The sequence below is a fragment of the Ixodes scapularis genome, unplaced genomic scaffold, assembly GCF_016920785.2.
Source record: "Ixodes scapularis isolate PalLabHiFi unplaced genomic scaffold, ASM1692078v2 PGA_scaffold2__306_contigs__length_199485367, whole genome shotgun sequence".
Classification (NCBI taxonomy): domain Eukaryota; kingdom Metazoa; phylum Arthropoda; class Arachnida; order Ixodida; family Ixodidae; genus Ixodes; species Ixodes scapularis.
Window position 1 is genome coordinate 5,296,072 of NW_024609857.1, and position 15,996 is coordinate 5,312,067.

The window sequence follows — 15,996 nt, forward strand, 5'->3', positions numbered from 1 at the left end:
TACTGACGCTCAAGATATGTGCCTCAACGGTGTGTCTGAAATTATCTCGGCATATTCAGGCAGAAAGAAAACAAACACATAACAAATATTATGGCCATTAGCAACCGTCAAACGCGCTTTGAATTCGTTCGAGCACTTGTGTGAAGAATGTCGCACCGTGCGCCGGACGGGCGTGAACCCCTATGCGGTGCGCATAGGGGTTCATACCCGTCCGGCGCACTTCCGGCGAACGGTGCGACATTCTTCACACAAGTGCTTGACCTTTTCTTTCTTAAAACGGTCTGTATGTGCGAATTCGCATTGCAGGATAACTCTATGCGCATACGCGATGTTGAATATTAGTGGAAAGCAAGCGGGTGGGGACTTCACTTCGTGCAGTGCTGCGGGTCAGTAAGAGATAAGAGGTGCACGTGTTAAATGGAGCTTTTCAGTGGCGCCTCCAAGGTTTACCTCGCATACTCAGGCATATTGATAAAAACAGTAATTGCAAAACGTAATATTTCGTCTATGGACGCACAAAGCAAACAAACTTCCTGATCAACAACACTAATGTAAAGGCGCGAGCTCGATGTATGCGTACTAATTGGTTGCTACAGCTTGTTGATTCGTTCACAAGCAAGATCCCCGAGCTTCGCAGCGTCGAGATTCCCAGCACTGGCCCGTCCACATACCTTGATTGGAACGCTAACAGGAAGGCTCAAGTACAAAAATACAACAAGCATGTGTTAAGACAAGCTATACGTCTCAGGCTTGTGCTAAAGCTTCGAGGTCTGGCAATTTAGGTTAGTTTAGAGACCACAAATGACGCTCTCGGGACCAGAAAACGATCTCTTGTTGACGTGTCGATCGAAACCGAAACCATGCCACCCTCCTCCCTGGCCAACTAGTTCCCTGCGTGCAACGCGCGCCGTGTTGCATGCAGGGCTTTATGGAAGTAGCCATCTTTAGGTAGAGTCACTGATCTCTATGTCTATTTGCTGGATCGCGTTTGACCAGCTCCTCCTATGGACCGGAAGCGTATTTTGAAATCCTACCCATTACAGGGGGGCGGAGCCAAGGAAAAAAGAAAAACAAACAAAACAAAACTATGTCGGCTCCTATTGGTCCACGTGACTATGACGTCATTGGCTGTTCCCTTTAGCGGCAGCAGCCCCTTTTTTATTTTTGTATTGTTTTAATTACAAATGCACTTTAATAGACACTTGCGCGAGGTGCAATAATAGTTAAAATAGTTAGCGATGCTTTTAATTAGGGACAAAAGTCGTTGCGCTAGCATTAAATAGCGTCCAAAGATGCGATTGCACGGCCGAGACGACGCGGACGGGCGTGTTTACGCTGATGTGCGCGCGGGCTTTATCTCGCACGCTTCCAAAGGTTTGTGGTTTCTAGTTTATGTAATTGTGTTTTTATAGTCTCGAGCATCTCCGCGCATTGAAACACGCCGCACTCCAGAATGCCAGTGTCAGTTTGATGGAGGCGATACTGTTTGTATTGTACGCCGAGCTACTGAAGCCTTTAAGCCTAGCTGGAGAAAAGACGATTGACTTGTTTGCGTTTAAAACGTGAAATGTCGTGTTCGGAAGGTACGTACGTACAATGCCAGACCAGCTGAACCAGTCCCACACGAACAGTTGTTTAGACTGGTGCTCGACCGCGAGAAGCGCACATCCGAGATACTGCCTACGATAGCAGCCAACTTCGCTGAACTCCGAGACATGTCGGAAGGATTCCGCACCGCGGGAGACTGCAACGCCGAATCTGTACCGAGGAGTCGTACAGGTTCGCTTGCGAAGGACCTTCACACGGTTATATGCGAAATATAAGATAGTCGCACCTTAGGGACACTTATCTAAGCTTTGGCATGCTATTGCAGCTCCTTGAGATGGTAGAGACTGCCGGTCTCGTCCAGCTCTGCAGCGACCCCACATACCGGTCAGCTGCCGGCAATGAGTCACGACTTGACCTTTGTTTCACTACAAACCCTACCCTTGTATTGGACTGCTACGCACAGGAAAGTCTGGTCGGCTGCGACCACAAGGCTATACACATTGAATGTTACACGTCTCTCCCCCGCCAAGGACATTTCACCCAAATGATATACCGGTATGGAAAGACGGATCTCTCCCACCTACGCGCGCTCCTTCACCTTGCCCCCTGGTCGATGGTGCTGTCTGAACCCTCTACCCACGAAATGTACGAGCTCTGGACTGACTTTATGACTGCAATCCAGACGGAATGCGTTCCTCACTCGCCAGCCTCGAAGAAAAAGAGGCCTCCGTGGATCACCACAGACATTGTAAAACTTGCAAGACGAAAGCGCCTACTCTTCAATCGTGCTCGAAAGCGACACTGTACATCTAGCTACGTTGAAGCGAGAAGTTTGCAAAAAGACATAAAGAGGCTGGTACACATATCTCATCAGGAGTATGTCACCAGCATTGCAGCCCGAGCAGCCAAAGAGCCCAAGCTGTTTTGGGCCTACGTCAAATCCCAAAGAAAGTCCTCTTCACCTGGCCACCCAGTCTTCAAACACAACCAGAAACTTGTATCAGACCCCCCCACTATAGCCTCTCTGTTTAGTGAACACTTCTCCTCAATTTGGTCTCCCCACATGACTTCCGCCTCACCTCTACCCCGAATGCCTCTCGTACCTCCCCAAGCCTCCCCCTCCCACCCAGCTAATCCCGAGTCGTCCCCTCCACCTGGAGCCTCTCTGTCATCCCTATCCATTACCGAAGAAGACTTGGAAGAATCACTGTCCTCCCTTCGCCCAGCACAGAACCCTGGACCAGACCGAGTGCATCCTGCTTTTCTCCAGCTCTCCGCCCCTCTGATCAAGCCCATCCTGATCCACATGTTTCAACGCATAGTCGACTCTGGCACCGTACCTCTTCAATGGAAAAGATCCATCATAACACCCATCCACAAAGGTAATGGACTTGACACCAACAATATTGATTCGTATCGCCCCATCGCCTCCACTTCAGTCGTGAGCCGCACACTGGAAAGAATAGTAAATACAAAAATCCTGAACCACCTGGAGGACAATGGCTTGCTAAATCAGGCACAACACGGATTTCGAAGGGGACGCAGCTGCGACACTGCCTTGGCAGTAGCAGTTCACATGCTTAGCTCACACCTAGACCAGCGCATCCCTTGCCAACTAGTACAATTGGATTTTTCAAAAGCATTCGATCGTATCGACCACGCACTTCTCCCTAAAAAACTCCAGAAAGTGGGGATTGAGGGTTCCTTGGCCAACTGGCTAATGGACTTTGTCAGGAATCGAACCCAGCGAGTTGCCTTCCACGGTCATCTCTCGTCACCCTGTACTGTGCTCGCCGGTGTGCCGCAGGGCAGTGTGCTTGGCCCTACACTTTTCTCGCTGTACATAAACGACATCACCGATGGACTGAAATCTAAGGCAATACTGTACGCAGACGACCTCTCTCTGATACAACCAGGAATCTCTAAGGACGCAGTCACCTCCCTTCAAAACGACCTCGATACCTGTTACAGGTGGTCCGTAACACACAGCCTCCCACTAAACCCTACAAAATGCCTTAGCATGACAGTCAGCCTGTCCTTGGCTAAGCCCTCACACTCCCCACCCCTTGCAATAGGTGGCACCGAACTCTCTCGTGTCACTCACACAAAACTGCTCGGAGTCGCGTTCGATGAGCGCCTCGATTTTAGTCGCCACATCCAGGGAACTGCTTCACGTGCGAGGCGGACACTGGGTTTCGTCACCCAAGTTACGCGCGGCATGCCAGCCGCACCACTCAGGCACCTATACACGTCGCTGGTACTCCCGCAGCTGGAATTCTGTTCTGCTATCTGGGACCCCCCCTCAACAACGCATAAGAAATCTCTCGAGTCCATACAGCGGAGGGCAGCCCTTACGCTGTACCGACGAGATTCCCCCTCGTCGCACCACACTGCCGCCAGAGATATTTCCACTACCAGACTCCTGCAGTACGCCCAGTGGCGGACTCTGCAACACCGCAGAGATGTAGCCTCGATCAGGCTCTTCTGCCTAATGATGGGTGCTGGCCACCCTGACGTGCCTTCCCCACCTCGCCTCAACAAGCGAACTGGCCGACTACAACCTCCACTGTCGCGAACTTTGCGCCACAAGACATCGTGCCTAATGCGTGCTGCAGAAATTTGGAGGTCACTCCCACACCACCTCACGGAGTCAATCCCCTGCAACCGAGACGACATCCGCGAGTTGTGTAGAACAGTTACTCGGACAATAGCATAATCACCGGTGTGTGTGTGTGTGTGTGTGTGTGTGTGTGTGTGTGTGTGCGCGCGCGCGCGTGCGTGCGTGAAAAAACTTTTTTTTGTTTTTTTTTTTTGTTTAGATTAGTTTTTATAAGAACTAAAATAGTCTTCATAGCGCCGTCCGGTTGGTGAAAGGGGCACAATGTGTGTATGGGCGCACGCCTTTCCCTCCTCACCTGCACACCGAACGGCACCACAAACTTTTAAGTGCAATAAAGTACTATCACTATTGTGAAGTATCACAAAATCTGCAACTTCAAAATTTGTTTCTGGAAAAATGCGTGTTGACTGCATATTTCCTGAAACAGTGCAACCTCGTTTGAATATTTCAACCTACCTGGGCCTTCACAGGCATGAAGCAGTCTCTCAACACGAACAATGACCCTCTTGTCACCATATCAAATGAAAAACGAGTTGGCTGGACCGTTATAGGGTTGAAAAAAGTGTATATTTAGAAAACAGTAAAAATATATACAAATGTGCAAATATACTTGAATCCTCCTCAGTTTGTGTGGACTTGATTTTCCGGTTCTCTTCACCGGTCTTGTCACCGTCTCGAAGCTCCGGCAAACCAGCTGTTCACCTGCTTGGTCGTCGAATCCAGGTGCTCTAACAGTGGCACCTGGATTCATACACTTGCGGGCACCTACCTATCTTAAAATGGCAATGCCTCGGGCACCTGCCAGAATTAAAGATAGTTGGGTGGGTTCCTTCAAGTCGCTGCCAAGAGTTGCTCCTGCCGGTGAATTATCATTCCAGCTTCTCGTCTGCAGGTGCCCCGGGGTCGCCGCCGAGAATTCCCGCAAGGGCCTTAGGTCATTACAGAGTTTGTCTGGTTGTCACTGAAACACTCGTCAGGGTGATCATCGGAGTCAACTTGCACGGGACACGCCAAACTCTGCTGTTCAACCCTTGCCACTAGCTGCTCGCTCCCGGTTGGTTCGCCTCTCCTATTCCTGGCTGGATCCCCTTCACCAGAATTTAGTTGCACTAAATTTCTCATGTGGCATGTTAAGTATTCTGTACACAGTTTCCCAGTCACATCACTTTGTAGCCCTAAATAATTGTGTTGTGTGTGTTTAGGCTGCCAGAAGTTATTCAGCCTCAGTGGGCATCAGGTGTCTCAGCTGTAGGGGAGAAATGTAGCCAGTGCAGTACCCCTGCAAGCCTAGGGTCTTTAACGACCCTAGGCTTTAGCGAAAGCTCTGCAGCGCGAGCTTTCGCTCCATGTGCTCCGAGCTGTTGTGCGCTACTCCACTCGTCCACCAATCCCCCTCTTTTAGCTTGTCTTACTAAACTGACTGACTGCAAGCTCATTTCCATAAAAAATATCAACATGTGTTCACATTTGAGATAACAAAAACAATCTCTAATTTTAGCAGTAGCCTGCATAGCGTTCGACATCCTATACTCCTGGCTAAAATGTATGTTCTACCACTTTTGCAGTTGTACACTGTTAGTGCAGACAGGACACCTGTGTTATTTCACATTTTACTCAAACAGGGTATGGGCAAGCATAAAACATTTACCGCTTCAATTGGTTACCTGAATGATCATTCTCCGCCATACTGTAGTCGTTTAAATGACAGCCTCACAACTTAAAATACGAACAAAAAAAACCAGCTCTTGCTTGTTTGTGCTGTGTTGCACCTGTGTTGCCATCCTCGCATAAAGCATCATGTTTATAATGTATGTCGCTGTCATCTTGCGTCTCCATTTGTTTCTCTGGCCAACCGACATTCATGAAACACAGCTGAAAAGTCTTGTCTCCTATTTCCTCTCGCTACTTCTGTGACTCGCAATGGTTTAACAGTGTATGAAAGGGGTGGGGCAATGATTTTCATACTTTGGCCTACTAACTGCAAGAACTAATCTGTGTCACTTATAGAATAAAGAACATTCCTGCGTGCGCTAGTTCTTATTTAAAAAAATTAAACAAATCAAAGGTGAAAGTGCCCATCAACTCTCACGTCGTCTTTCAAGTGACGTCTCTGGGGGCCACCTGGCTTCCTTTTGTGTTCTCCCTCACAAACCCCAGAAGCTTCCTTTGCAATTGTCGACTTTTCAAAGATAAGCATCGCCGCAGGTCGTGGCAAGCGATCGACACAAAGGACAGTTTGTCACGGGGCTGCTGGCCAGTGTAGCAGGAGAGGGGGACAGGTTTTGTTGACTTCCACGAATACACCAGTGACGTGCCAGGGTAGGTGCGGTGCAAGCTACATGCTCATTGGACCAGTCATATTTAAATCTTTCACCATGTAATTACGCGTTCATTCATGCCCACACTCAGAGAGTGGGGTGAGGTGATGAAAGGGAGGTGGTTGATGGGTTCGGAGAGCGCATAGCTCCCACATCACTGACAGCTTAGGAGTGAACAGAGTATAGAGTACTTTCTGCTAACATATCTCCTTATTCTTCAAGAGCCATGTCACTTCTTCATTCCTAATTACTGAGAAACTACTCAATGTTAATAGGTTTATAAATCTACTTGCTAAGCTTTGATCGTTAAACCTTGAAACAATTTTTGAAGTCCTAGGCACAAAGACGGCCCAACCTTGATAACGAATGAAGTCCATGAACCGAGATGTAAGTGTTACAAAACTTCAATTACAGTCGTGAGTTTTGTATTCACCATGGGTATGCCACATTTAAGTGCATTCCTAAATGTGGGAAATGCTTATGTAGTGCCCTCTGCAGTTTTCCATCACTTAGGGACTGTAGCTTGCTTTCTCGTCAGTTGTGTTTTGCTCTCGTGCAGCTTTCCAAATGGACGACAAAGTAATGTGGTTGTAGGTTTAGAAAATATATTTGGAATAAAAATCGCCTCAAACCTTTCTAAATGCTGCAAGTTCAAGCTCCTATCTTTTTAGAGGCACTCTTAACAGTGAGCACCTTTTGACAAGTTCTTTTTGGTAAATAACACCAAACTTGTGATATCACAAGAAATACAGTAGACTCTCACTAATTCAAACTCTAGGAAGCTGCGACTTTCGTTTGAATTATCAGAATTTTATCTAAATATGATGCAAGATAAAATTATGATTTGCCATATGAATGGCTACACACAGAAAGCAGATATATTTGATGATTTCCTCTACACAGGCCTACTGATCATAAGCAGGTATGCCAAAATTGAAACATTTGTGAAATGTATGACATAGTTTATTTATACCTTGCAAATGTTATTTGTCGTGGACCGTTAGACAGCACATGACAACTCAAAACAAAATTAAGCTTGTTCATTGGGCCAAGAAGTTGTCTAATACGAACTATTAAGCAGGGGACACACAAGCGATGAGAATGGGCACCGCGCAGCAGTTTTCATAGCAACTTGCACAGACGCTGTGATGTGGACCTATGCGATGCCGCAGCGTCCGCTCAAGTTGCTATGGAAATTTTCGTGTGATGCCCGTTTTCATAGCTCATGTGTGCCCGCTTGAGCCCCGTTGAGTGCGCTTCTCACCAAGCACTGGTGCACTGGGGGAAGAATCGCCCGCGGAAGCAAGAGCGGTATATAGAGAGAGTTTGGTCAATGGGGGAAGCGGAAAGAGCCAGGTTGTGCACCAGACGCAGACAGAGGGCTTGACATGCTCTCTTGGCCAACCAGAAGCCGAAAATAATTTCCTAGTGGACCACCACTAGGGGATTATTTTTGACTTTTGGTTGGCCAAGAGGGCATTTCAAGCCCTCCATCTGTCCGGTGGACGCCAAGTGCGTAAGAATTATATATAGTAATTCTTCATTGTTCAAAATATGGTGCACGTGTTGTTTCGATTATGATCATGGAAAAAGATTTAAGAAACGAATGTGCCACTCAAACCAGGGCTGGATTAAGGTACGTAGCTAAGGGGGCTGCAACCTTGGGCCCTGGGCTCTCGGGAAGACCTGTGCTGGACCTTAAAACTTGTAAAAAGAAAATTGTGTTTAATTTACTACAGTTCAGACCAAGAGCAGAAAAAACACTAAGAAGTGCCTCTGGCGTTTTGGCCTTCTCGTTCCCTTCCTTTTTCTTTTTCCAGCAGGGAGATGGGCATACTATGAAGTTCCAGTCTTTAGACTAGCTGGCATTTGTGAGGTTGTTATACAAGAGCGTGCCAGGTCAACAAAAGTAAGGTCGCCTCTCATGCCCCTTGTCGGAGGGTGAAGCTGTCGACGCCGACGGTCACCTTGAAGTCTTCTAATTTAAACTCAATAAAAAAAAAAAAAAACATAAGTTTTTTTTTTTTTTTTTCTTGCATTGTTTACGAACAATTGGCTGTTGGAAGTTAAGCAAGTGCTGTCAAAAACTACTCGAGCAGTACGCATGATACACATTTTTTTGCAACCTTTTAGCGAAGTTGCAGCCCGTCGACATTACTGCATTTAGAAGGAACAATATTATGACTAAAAATGATTGAAACATTTTCCCCCTTAAAAAAGACAGCGTGTGGGTACAAGAATTCGAAAATATCTCCTCGATTTTCATGAAAATTTTTTTGAATGAGTGCTACTGGCTTGATTCCCCTCCCAAAAGGAAAGAAAAATATTTTAGCCGTTTCAACTATTGGAATATTTTTTTTCTGCCTGTATAAATCAAGCAGAAGTTCTAGTCAAACAAGTGAACGGGGTCACGATCTTCAACAGAAATTCTTTAGTTTCCTTTACGGAGCTGCTGGATATGACCAATTGTCACAGGTTTGCTGATATTCTCTGTTTAAACACAAAGGACTGCCGACCAGGCGATAGGTCCACGCCTCGGTGGAGTCTTGCCAATGAAGGGGAGACCACAGTTTTGCAACGAAACGAATTTAATACTACAAACAAAACAAAAGAAAACACAATAAAGGTAAACAAGTGCCGAGCTGCGAAAGCAACAGGACTCGAACGCACTTCACCCGGCCGGTGCACGGGCGGCGAAGATAAATCACTCAACGCACAACGAATTAGGCAAAACCCAAAGTCTACCGCTCAATACAATGCAGTAACCATCTCTTACGCGGGAGCTTCCCCGAACATGGAAAAAAAAAATAACTTCGGAGCTTAAATGTTATCAAATAATACAATCGGACACCCGTGAGAATAAAAACCAACTACAGAGATACCGCTTCCTTAATTACTATAAAGAGGAAAGTGCGAGTGGAGGGGAAATCTCGTCTCACAGTGTCCGGGAGTGGCGGTCTTGCGAGGCGCTGTCCGAAGGGGGAAGGAATGGTCCCGGTGGTACCACGGTGGGTTGGGCGGCTTGAAGCGGCCACACAATCACACACACACACTTCGCCGTCGAAGTCTTCCCCAGTCCGGACCTGGCCCGCTACCGTTGAGCTCCACGGACTCGGCGCTTCGATTCCCCGCCTGTTGCTTCCGAGTTTCCCGCTCACACTGCTCGCCTTTGCCCCAAAGAGTCCCCCTGGACGGGCCCCCGCATTCCAGCACGCAGGCGTGGAAAACAAAACAAAAAGAAACCAAACCCCAGGACGCTGGCACGCTGGCCCGCTCGTCCCTTCATCCTCCCCCAAAGGGAGCATCGCTTCGTTTTCGGGGGCGCTGGGTCCCAGACCTCACTCCCCGCGAATTTCTTGGAAGGACGCGTCTGGCCCGGGAGAATGGATAACGTAACACAGTCGGATTTTGTAACATGAATAACGTAACATAGCCGGATTTTGTGACACTGCCCCTCACTTAAGAAGATTCACCCGTGAATATTTAAACTAACTCTTCACAAAAACTCGGCTAACAATAGCGCACAAAAGAAAAAAAAAAATCAAGAGTACATATACTAAGCAAACCAAACTGCGCCCCGTATGAGATAAGCCGTGCACATTCCAACAGTGGGAAGTTTTCATATTCGGAGGATACAAACGAAGTACGGAGTAAACATAACATACATATATTGGCTTAATAGAGAAAAACAAAGCCTCATTAGTGAGGCGGACTTACAAGCGGCTTAGGAAATCAGCGCCCACATTTTCGCTGCCCTTGATATGTTCGATAGTGAAAGGAAATTCCTGCAAGAGGAGGCTCCACCTCAGCACTCTACTGTTCAGCTGCTTCGCCTGATTGATGTACTTCAGCGGCTGGTGGTCGGTTTGTACGAGGAATTTCCTACCGTAAAGGTATGGACTGAATTTCTGCACTCCCCAGACCAATGCCAAGCACTCCCTTTCGATTGTGCTGTAGGCGGCCTCACGAGCAAGCAGCTTCCGGCTAGCGTAAGCCACCGGATGTAAGCGGCTGTCATGCTGCTGCATTAACATAGCTCCGAGACTTGTGTCGGAAGCATCGGTCCTGAGGACGAAGTCTTTTCCAAAATCTGGGAGTCTCAGGATCGGCGGATTTGCGATCCGTTCTTTCAGCTCGTCGAACGCCGACTGATGAGCGGTCCTCCACTCCACCTGGTTCCTTTCTTTTTTCTTCGTGAGGTCCGTTAGCGGCCCACTGATCTTTGCGTAGTCGGGAATAAAATCCCGGTAGTATCCCGTCAGTCCGAGGAACGCCCGCACCTGGCGCTTGGTGGTCGGCACACTCGCCTTCTCGATTTTGTCGAGCGTCTTTCCGAGGGGGGCGAGCTGTCCCTTTCCGATGCGGTGGCCCAGAAAGTCAATTTGTTCCATCCCAAACTCGCACTTGGTTGGGCGAATGGTCAGTCCCGCTGCTTGGATACGGCCGAACAGTGTCTGCAGTGCAGTGAGGTGTTGCTCCCAGCTGTCGGTAGCCACCAACACATCGTCGTAGTAATGGGCCACGTCTGGGATTCCATCCACCACCTTCCGCATCAGTTTGGCAAATACCGCCGGAGCGGTCTTGACCCCAAACGGCATGTACCGAAAATGGTACAGTCCCGAAGTCGTCGAAAATGCGGTCTTGGGCTGGGAATCGTCGCTGAGTGGGATCTGCCAGTAGCCCTTCACGAAATCCATCTTTGAGAAGTAGCGTTTGTTTCCGACGGCGGCGAAAACGGCGTCGACTCGTGGCATGGGTTCGGAGTCTGGAACTAAGACGCCGTTTAGACGTCTGAAATCGACGCATAGCCGATTTGTTTCGTCCGGCTTCTTGACGAGCAGGACGGTTGCGTTGTACGCAGAGCTGGATCTTTCTATTATTCCGAGCCTGAGCATTTCTTGCACCTCTTCCTCAACCTTCGTGTGGGTCGCAAATGGCAGTGGGTATTGTCGCACATAGATGGGGGTATCTGTAGTCTGCTTCAGCTCGCACTGTATCCATGTGGTTTTTCCCGGAACGTCGGAGAAGATGTTCTCATGGCTGCGCATTACGCGGTCGAGCTGTGACTTTTGCTCAGCACTAAGCTTCGATGAAACTTTCGCGTCTCCGGGGCCCTCCTCTCTCTGGAATGCTGGTAGAGGGATCGGCTGGTCATCTTCGGTTTCCGTCAGTGAGAGAACCGCGCAGGCCTGTCGCTCGTCTTCCTTCTCGATTCCCCGCTCCTCGTATTTCTTTAGTAGGTTAGCGTGGAACAATTTCAGGCCGGTCGCGGTCTGGATCTCGTAGTCGACCTCTCCTGTTTTTCTCGTAACGAGGAAGGGCCCCTTCCACTGCAGCAGAAGTTTGTTGTTGTCCGTGGGGAGCAGTAGGAGCACCTTCTCTCCCGGCTGGAAACTCCGCTCCTTGGTTTTCCGGTTGTAGTATCGAGCGTAACGAGCTCCCGACCTCGCGAGTTCCTCGTGGGCGATTTTGCACGTCTCCTCGAGGCGATTTCTGAGGTCGAGCACGTGTTCATAGGTGGTCCGGAGCTCTGCGTCGAGCTCGACGTTGGTCCACACCTCTCTCAGAATGGCTAGCGGGCCCCGGACGTGGCGACCGTACAACAATTCAAAAGGCGAAAAGCCGAGGCTCGCCTGCGGCACTTCCCGGTAGGCAAACAGCAATGCGGGCAAATACCGGTCCCAATCCTTGGGTCTCTCGGAGCACATTCGCTTCAGCATGAGTTTAAGTGTTCCATTGAACTTCTCCACCAATCCATTCGCCATGGGGTGGTAGGGGGACGTGTGCAACTGTCTTATCGACAGGAGCCGGCTGATCTCTTTCATTAGCTCGGAAGTGAAATTCGAGCCCCGGTCGCTTAATATCTCTCGTGGCATTCCGACCCGCGCGAACATCTCGACCAGGGCCTCTGCCACTCTTTCGGTTTCGATGCTGGGCAAAGCCACGGCGTCCGGGTAGCGAGTCGCGTAGTCTACCATTGTCAGTATGTACCGGTTCCCTCGGCCCGATGCCGGAGCCATCGGTCCCACGATGTCGATAGCAACCCTCTGAAATGGGGTATCTATTAAGGGGCTCCCACCCAGTGGGACGCGAGGGACCTTTCCTTTCGGTGTTGTTCGCTGGCACACGTCACACGATAGCACGAACCGCCGTACGTCCGAGCCCAATCCCGGCCAGAAGAACTCTTCCAGGATACGGCTCTTCGTTTTCGCCTGCCCCAGGTGTCCCGCCATAATGCTTTCATGGGCAACCTGCAGCACAGTTTTTCGGTAGGTCTGAGGCACCACGAGCTGGCGCGTCTCTCTCCCCGACCGCTCCCGGTATACTCGATAAAGAAGCCCTTGCCCCTCTCCGGTTGTATAAGTGATCGTGGCCGTCTTTCCCCTGGCCCTTTCCCCAATCCGCTTAAAGCAGGGGCGCAGGGTGTCATCCTCTTCCTGCTCCTTTGCAAAGCTCGGCGTGTCGATGGCCAGCCCTTCGATTTGAGGCACGTGTAGTTTTTTCAATCCAGTTTGTTTTTTCTTACTCTGGGTCCTGGTTTCCACGGCACACACCGGAGTTAGGGGATCTTCCACTTCCGCCCGGGTTTCGCGTCCTGGCTCGTCTTGGCCCTCCTGTGTGTCAAGTTCCGCCGGGTCCTCCTGAACTCGCCCTGTCGGTATCGGGTCGTCCCCCACCTCTACGTCAGTCGCGGGGTCGTCCGGTTCTCTAGCGCCGGGAATATTGCCGAGCACGAGGTCGTACAGGGGCCCGTCCATGCACAGGGCTTTGAGTCCTCCGTTGAAGTAGGGCGTTTTAACGTGGATATGGGCCTCGGGAAGCATTTTCACGGTTCCATCCACGAGATACACCGGCTTTTTGGTTCCAGTGAGGAGGCCGTCGTCGACCAATCCTCGTCTTACGATGACCGTGTTACTACCCGTGTCGCGCAGAACCGTTATCTTTTTCTGTCCGATTGTGCCCTCAACGACTGGCATTCCCTCGACCAGGAACTTATGACGCGGGGTCATTACCGCGTTGACGACCGGAATTTTCGTCCCATCCTTCAGCTCTAAAAACCCATCCGTGACGTTTCCGTCCTTTCTGTCTTGTCGGGGCATATAGATGCCCGACGCCTGAGGTTTTGTCTGACCCCGGCAGACCTCCGTCTTATGTCCCTTCCTGCCACACCTTTGACACGTGGGCACCTGTCCGGTGTTGTACAGGCTACGACATTGTGCAGCTTTGTGACCCGTCTTATTACAGAGGTAGCACCTCATAGCAGGCCTCGGAGGCCCGCCCCTCTCGCTACTTTTCTTCCCTGAGGGTTCGGCCTCGTCTTTCCCGGCTTTCCCCAGGTTACTGCGACCCTGCGCATCCAAAAATTGGTCGGCCATCTCCAACAGTCCTTCCAAATGTGGCTGTTTTCTTTCCTTCAGGTAGATGGCCAGGGCTGGATGACAACCCTTTAAGAACTGCTCTTTGATGACCAGCTCTCGGAGACCTTCAAAATCTTTGGTCACTGCGGCCAGCTCGACCCACCGGTCGAAGTAGTGGCCGAGCCTGGCGGCGTACTGAGTGGCCGTCTCTCCATCTACCGGCTTCCCATCACGGAATTTATCGCGAAAGCCCTCAACGGTGAACCGGAACCTCTTGAGCAGCGAGGCTTTCACTTTGCCGTAATCGGCGGCATCTACGGGCGGCAATCGCCCATACACACTAAGGGCTTCCCCCGTGAGGCACGTGCTTAGGGCGGTGGCCCATTGGTTTTCTGGCCACTTTTGACTTAAGGCAATTCCCTCAAACCTTCTTATATAAGCGTCGAGGTCGTCCTTCCTTTCGTCGAAGGCGAGTAGGAGCTTGTTCGGATTCAATTTCAAAACGCTCTGACCCTCGCCGTCAGTTCCTGCTCCGGATGAGCGGTTCCCCTCCTTCTTGTTCTCAAGCTCTAGCCTCAGCCTCAATATCTCGAGCTCCCTCTCGGCGGCTGCTTTCGCCGCCTCTTGTTCCCGCTCGGTAGCCTCCCTAGTAGCTTCTCGCTCTAGCGCTCTCTCCTCTCTTTGTTTGGCGGTCTCTTCCTCTATCCACCTTTTTAGTTCTGCTCCTGAGAGGTCTAGTTTGGTTCCCAGTGCCACGAGTTTTTCAATTTCCATGTCTGGCCTACCCAAGCTCGCCGCTGGGCGAACTGCGGAACCACACTTCCCTCACACCACGCGGTTTCTACTAGCAGCCCTCCAAAGGCAAGTCTCCACCATAGTCAGCCAAGTCCTGTCGCGGACGCCAGTTTTGTCACAGGTTTGCTGATATTCTCTGTTTAAACACAAAGGACTGCCGACCAGGCGATAGGTCCACGCCTCGGTGGAGTCTTGCCAATGAAGGGGAGACCACAGTTTTGCAACGAAACGAATTTAATACTACAAACAAAACAAAAGAAAACACAATAAAGGTAAACAAGTGCCGAGCTGCGAAAGCAACAGGACTCGAACGCACTTCACCCGGCCGGTGCACGGGCGGCGAAGATAAATCACTCAACGCACAACGAATTAGGCAAAACCCAAAGTCTACCGCTCAATACAATGCAGTAACCATCTCTTACGCGGGAGCTTCCCCGAACATGGAAAAAAAAATAACTTCGGAGCTTAAATGTTATCAAATAATACAATCGGACACCCGTGAGAATAAAAACCAACTACAGAGATACCGCTTCCTTAATTACTATAAAGAGGAAAGTGCGAGTGGAGGGGAAATCTCGTCTCACAGTGTCCGGGAGTGGCGGTCTTGCGAGGCGCTGTCCGAAGGGGGAAGGAATGGTCCCGGTGGTACCACGGTGGGTTGGGCGGCTTGAAGCGGCCACACAATCACACACACACACTTCGTCGTCGAAGTCTTCCCCAGTCCGGACCTGGCCCGCTACCGTTGAGCTCCACGGACTCGGCGCTTCGATTCCCCGCCTGTTGCTTCCGAGTTTCCCGCTCACACTGCTCGCCTTTGCCCCAAAGAGTCCCCCTGGACGGGCCCCCGCATTCCAGCACGCAGGCGTGGAAAACAAAACAAAAAGAAACCAAACCCCAGGACGCTGGCCCGCTCGTCCCTTCATCCTCCCCCAAAGGGAGCATCGCTTCGTTTTCGGGGGCGCTGGGTCCCAGACCTCACTCCCCGCGAATTTCTTGGAAGGACGCGTCTGGCCCGGGAGAATGGATAACGTAACACAGTCGGATTTTGTAACATGAATAACGTAACATAGCCGGATTTTGTGACACCAATACATCTAAATCTTTTCCTAAATATTTCATTTTGAGTTTTGTACCTCAAAATTACTCTATAATCTGCTAGATCGGTTGATTTGTTTCAAAGCAGTTTCTAATCAAAAATTCCCTCCACTTCATTGTCAATGTGATATTCTATGAATTCCATTGAATCTACAAATCTAGAAAAGGCTCGACAAATATACGATGAAAAAATATCTAGATTTCAAAAAATTTTAAAACTTGCATGCCGTTATTGTTGTTACCTCCACCGCCATGGTCATTA

At 49.8% G+C, this 15,996-nt stretch overlaps 1 protein-coding gene and 1 long non-coding RNA gene across 2 annotated transcripts; one reads left to right on the forward strand and one right to left on the reverse strand.

Moving 5' to 3' along the window:
- Positions 1-1,123: 1,123 nt before the first annotated feature.
- Positions 1,124-8,475, forward strand: LOC121046982. Its single transcript, XR_005798379.2, has 2 exons — positions 1,124-1,374; positions 5,047-8,475. It is a non-coding gene; the product is annotated as an uncharacterized LOC121046982 (long non-coding RNA).
- A 1,724-nt stretch (positions 8,476-10,199) lies between these two features.
- On the reverse strand, positions 10,200-14,618 carry LOC120841790. The gene is made up of 2 exons (XM_040212769.1): positions 11,391-14,618; positions 10,200-10,271 (listed from the first exon to the last, which is right to left on the reverse strand). The coding sequence occupies exons 1-2, from the start codon at positions 14,616-14,618 to the stop codon at positions 10,200-10,202; spliced, it is 3,300 nt and encodes a 1,099-aa protein (XP_040068703.1).
- Positions 14,619-15,996: the final 1,378 nt, after the last annotated feature.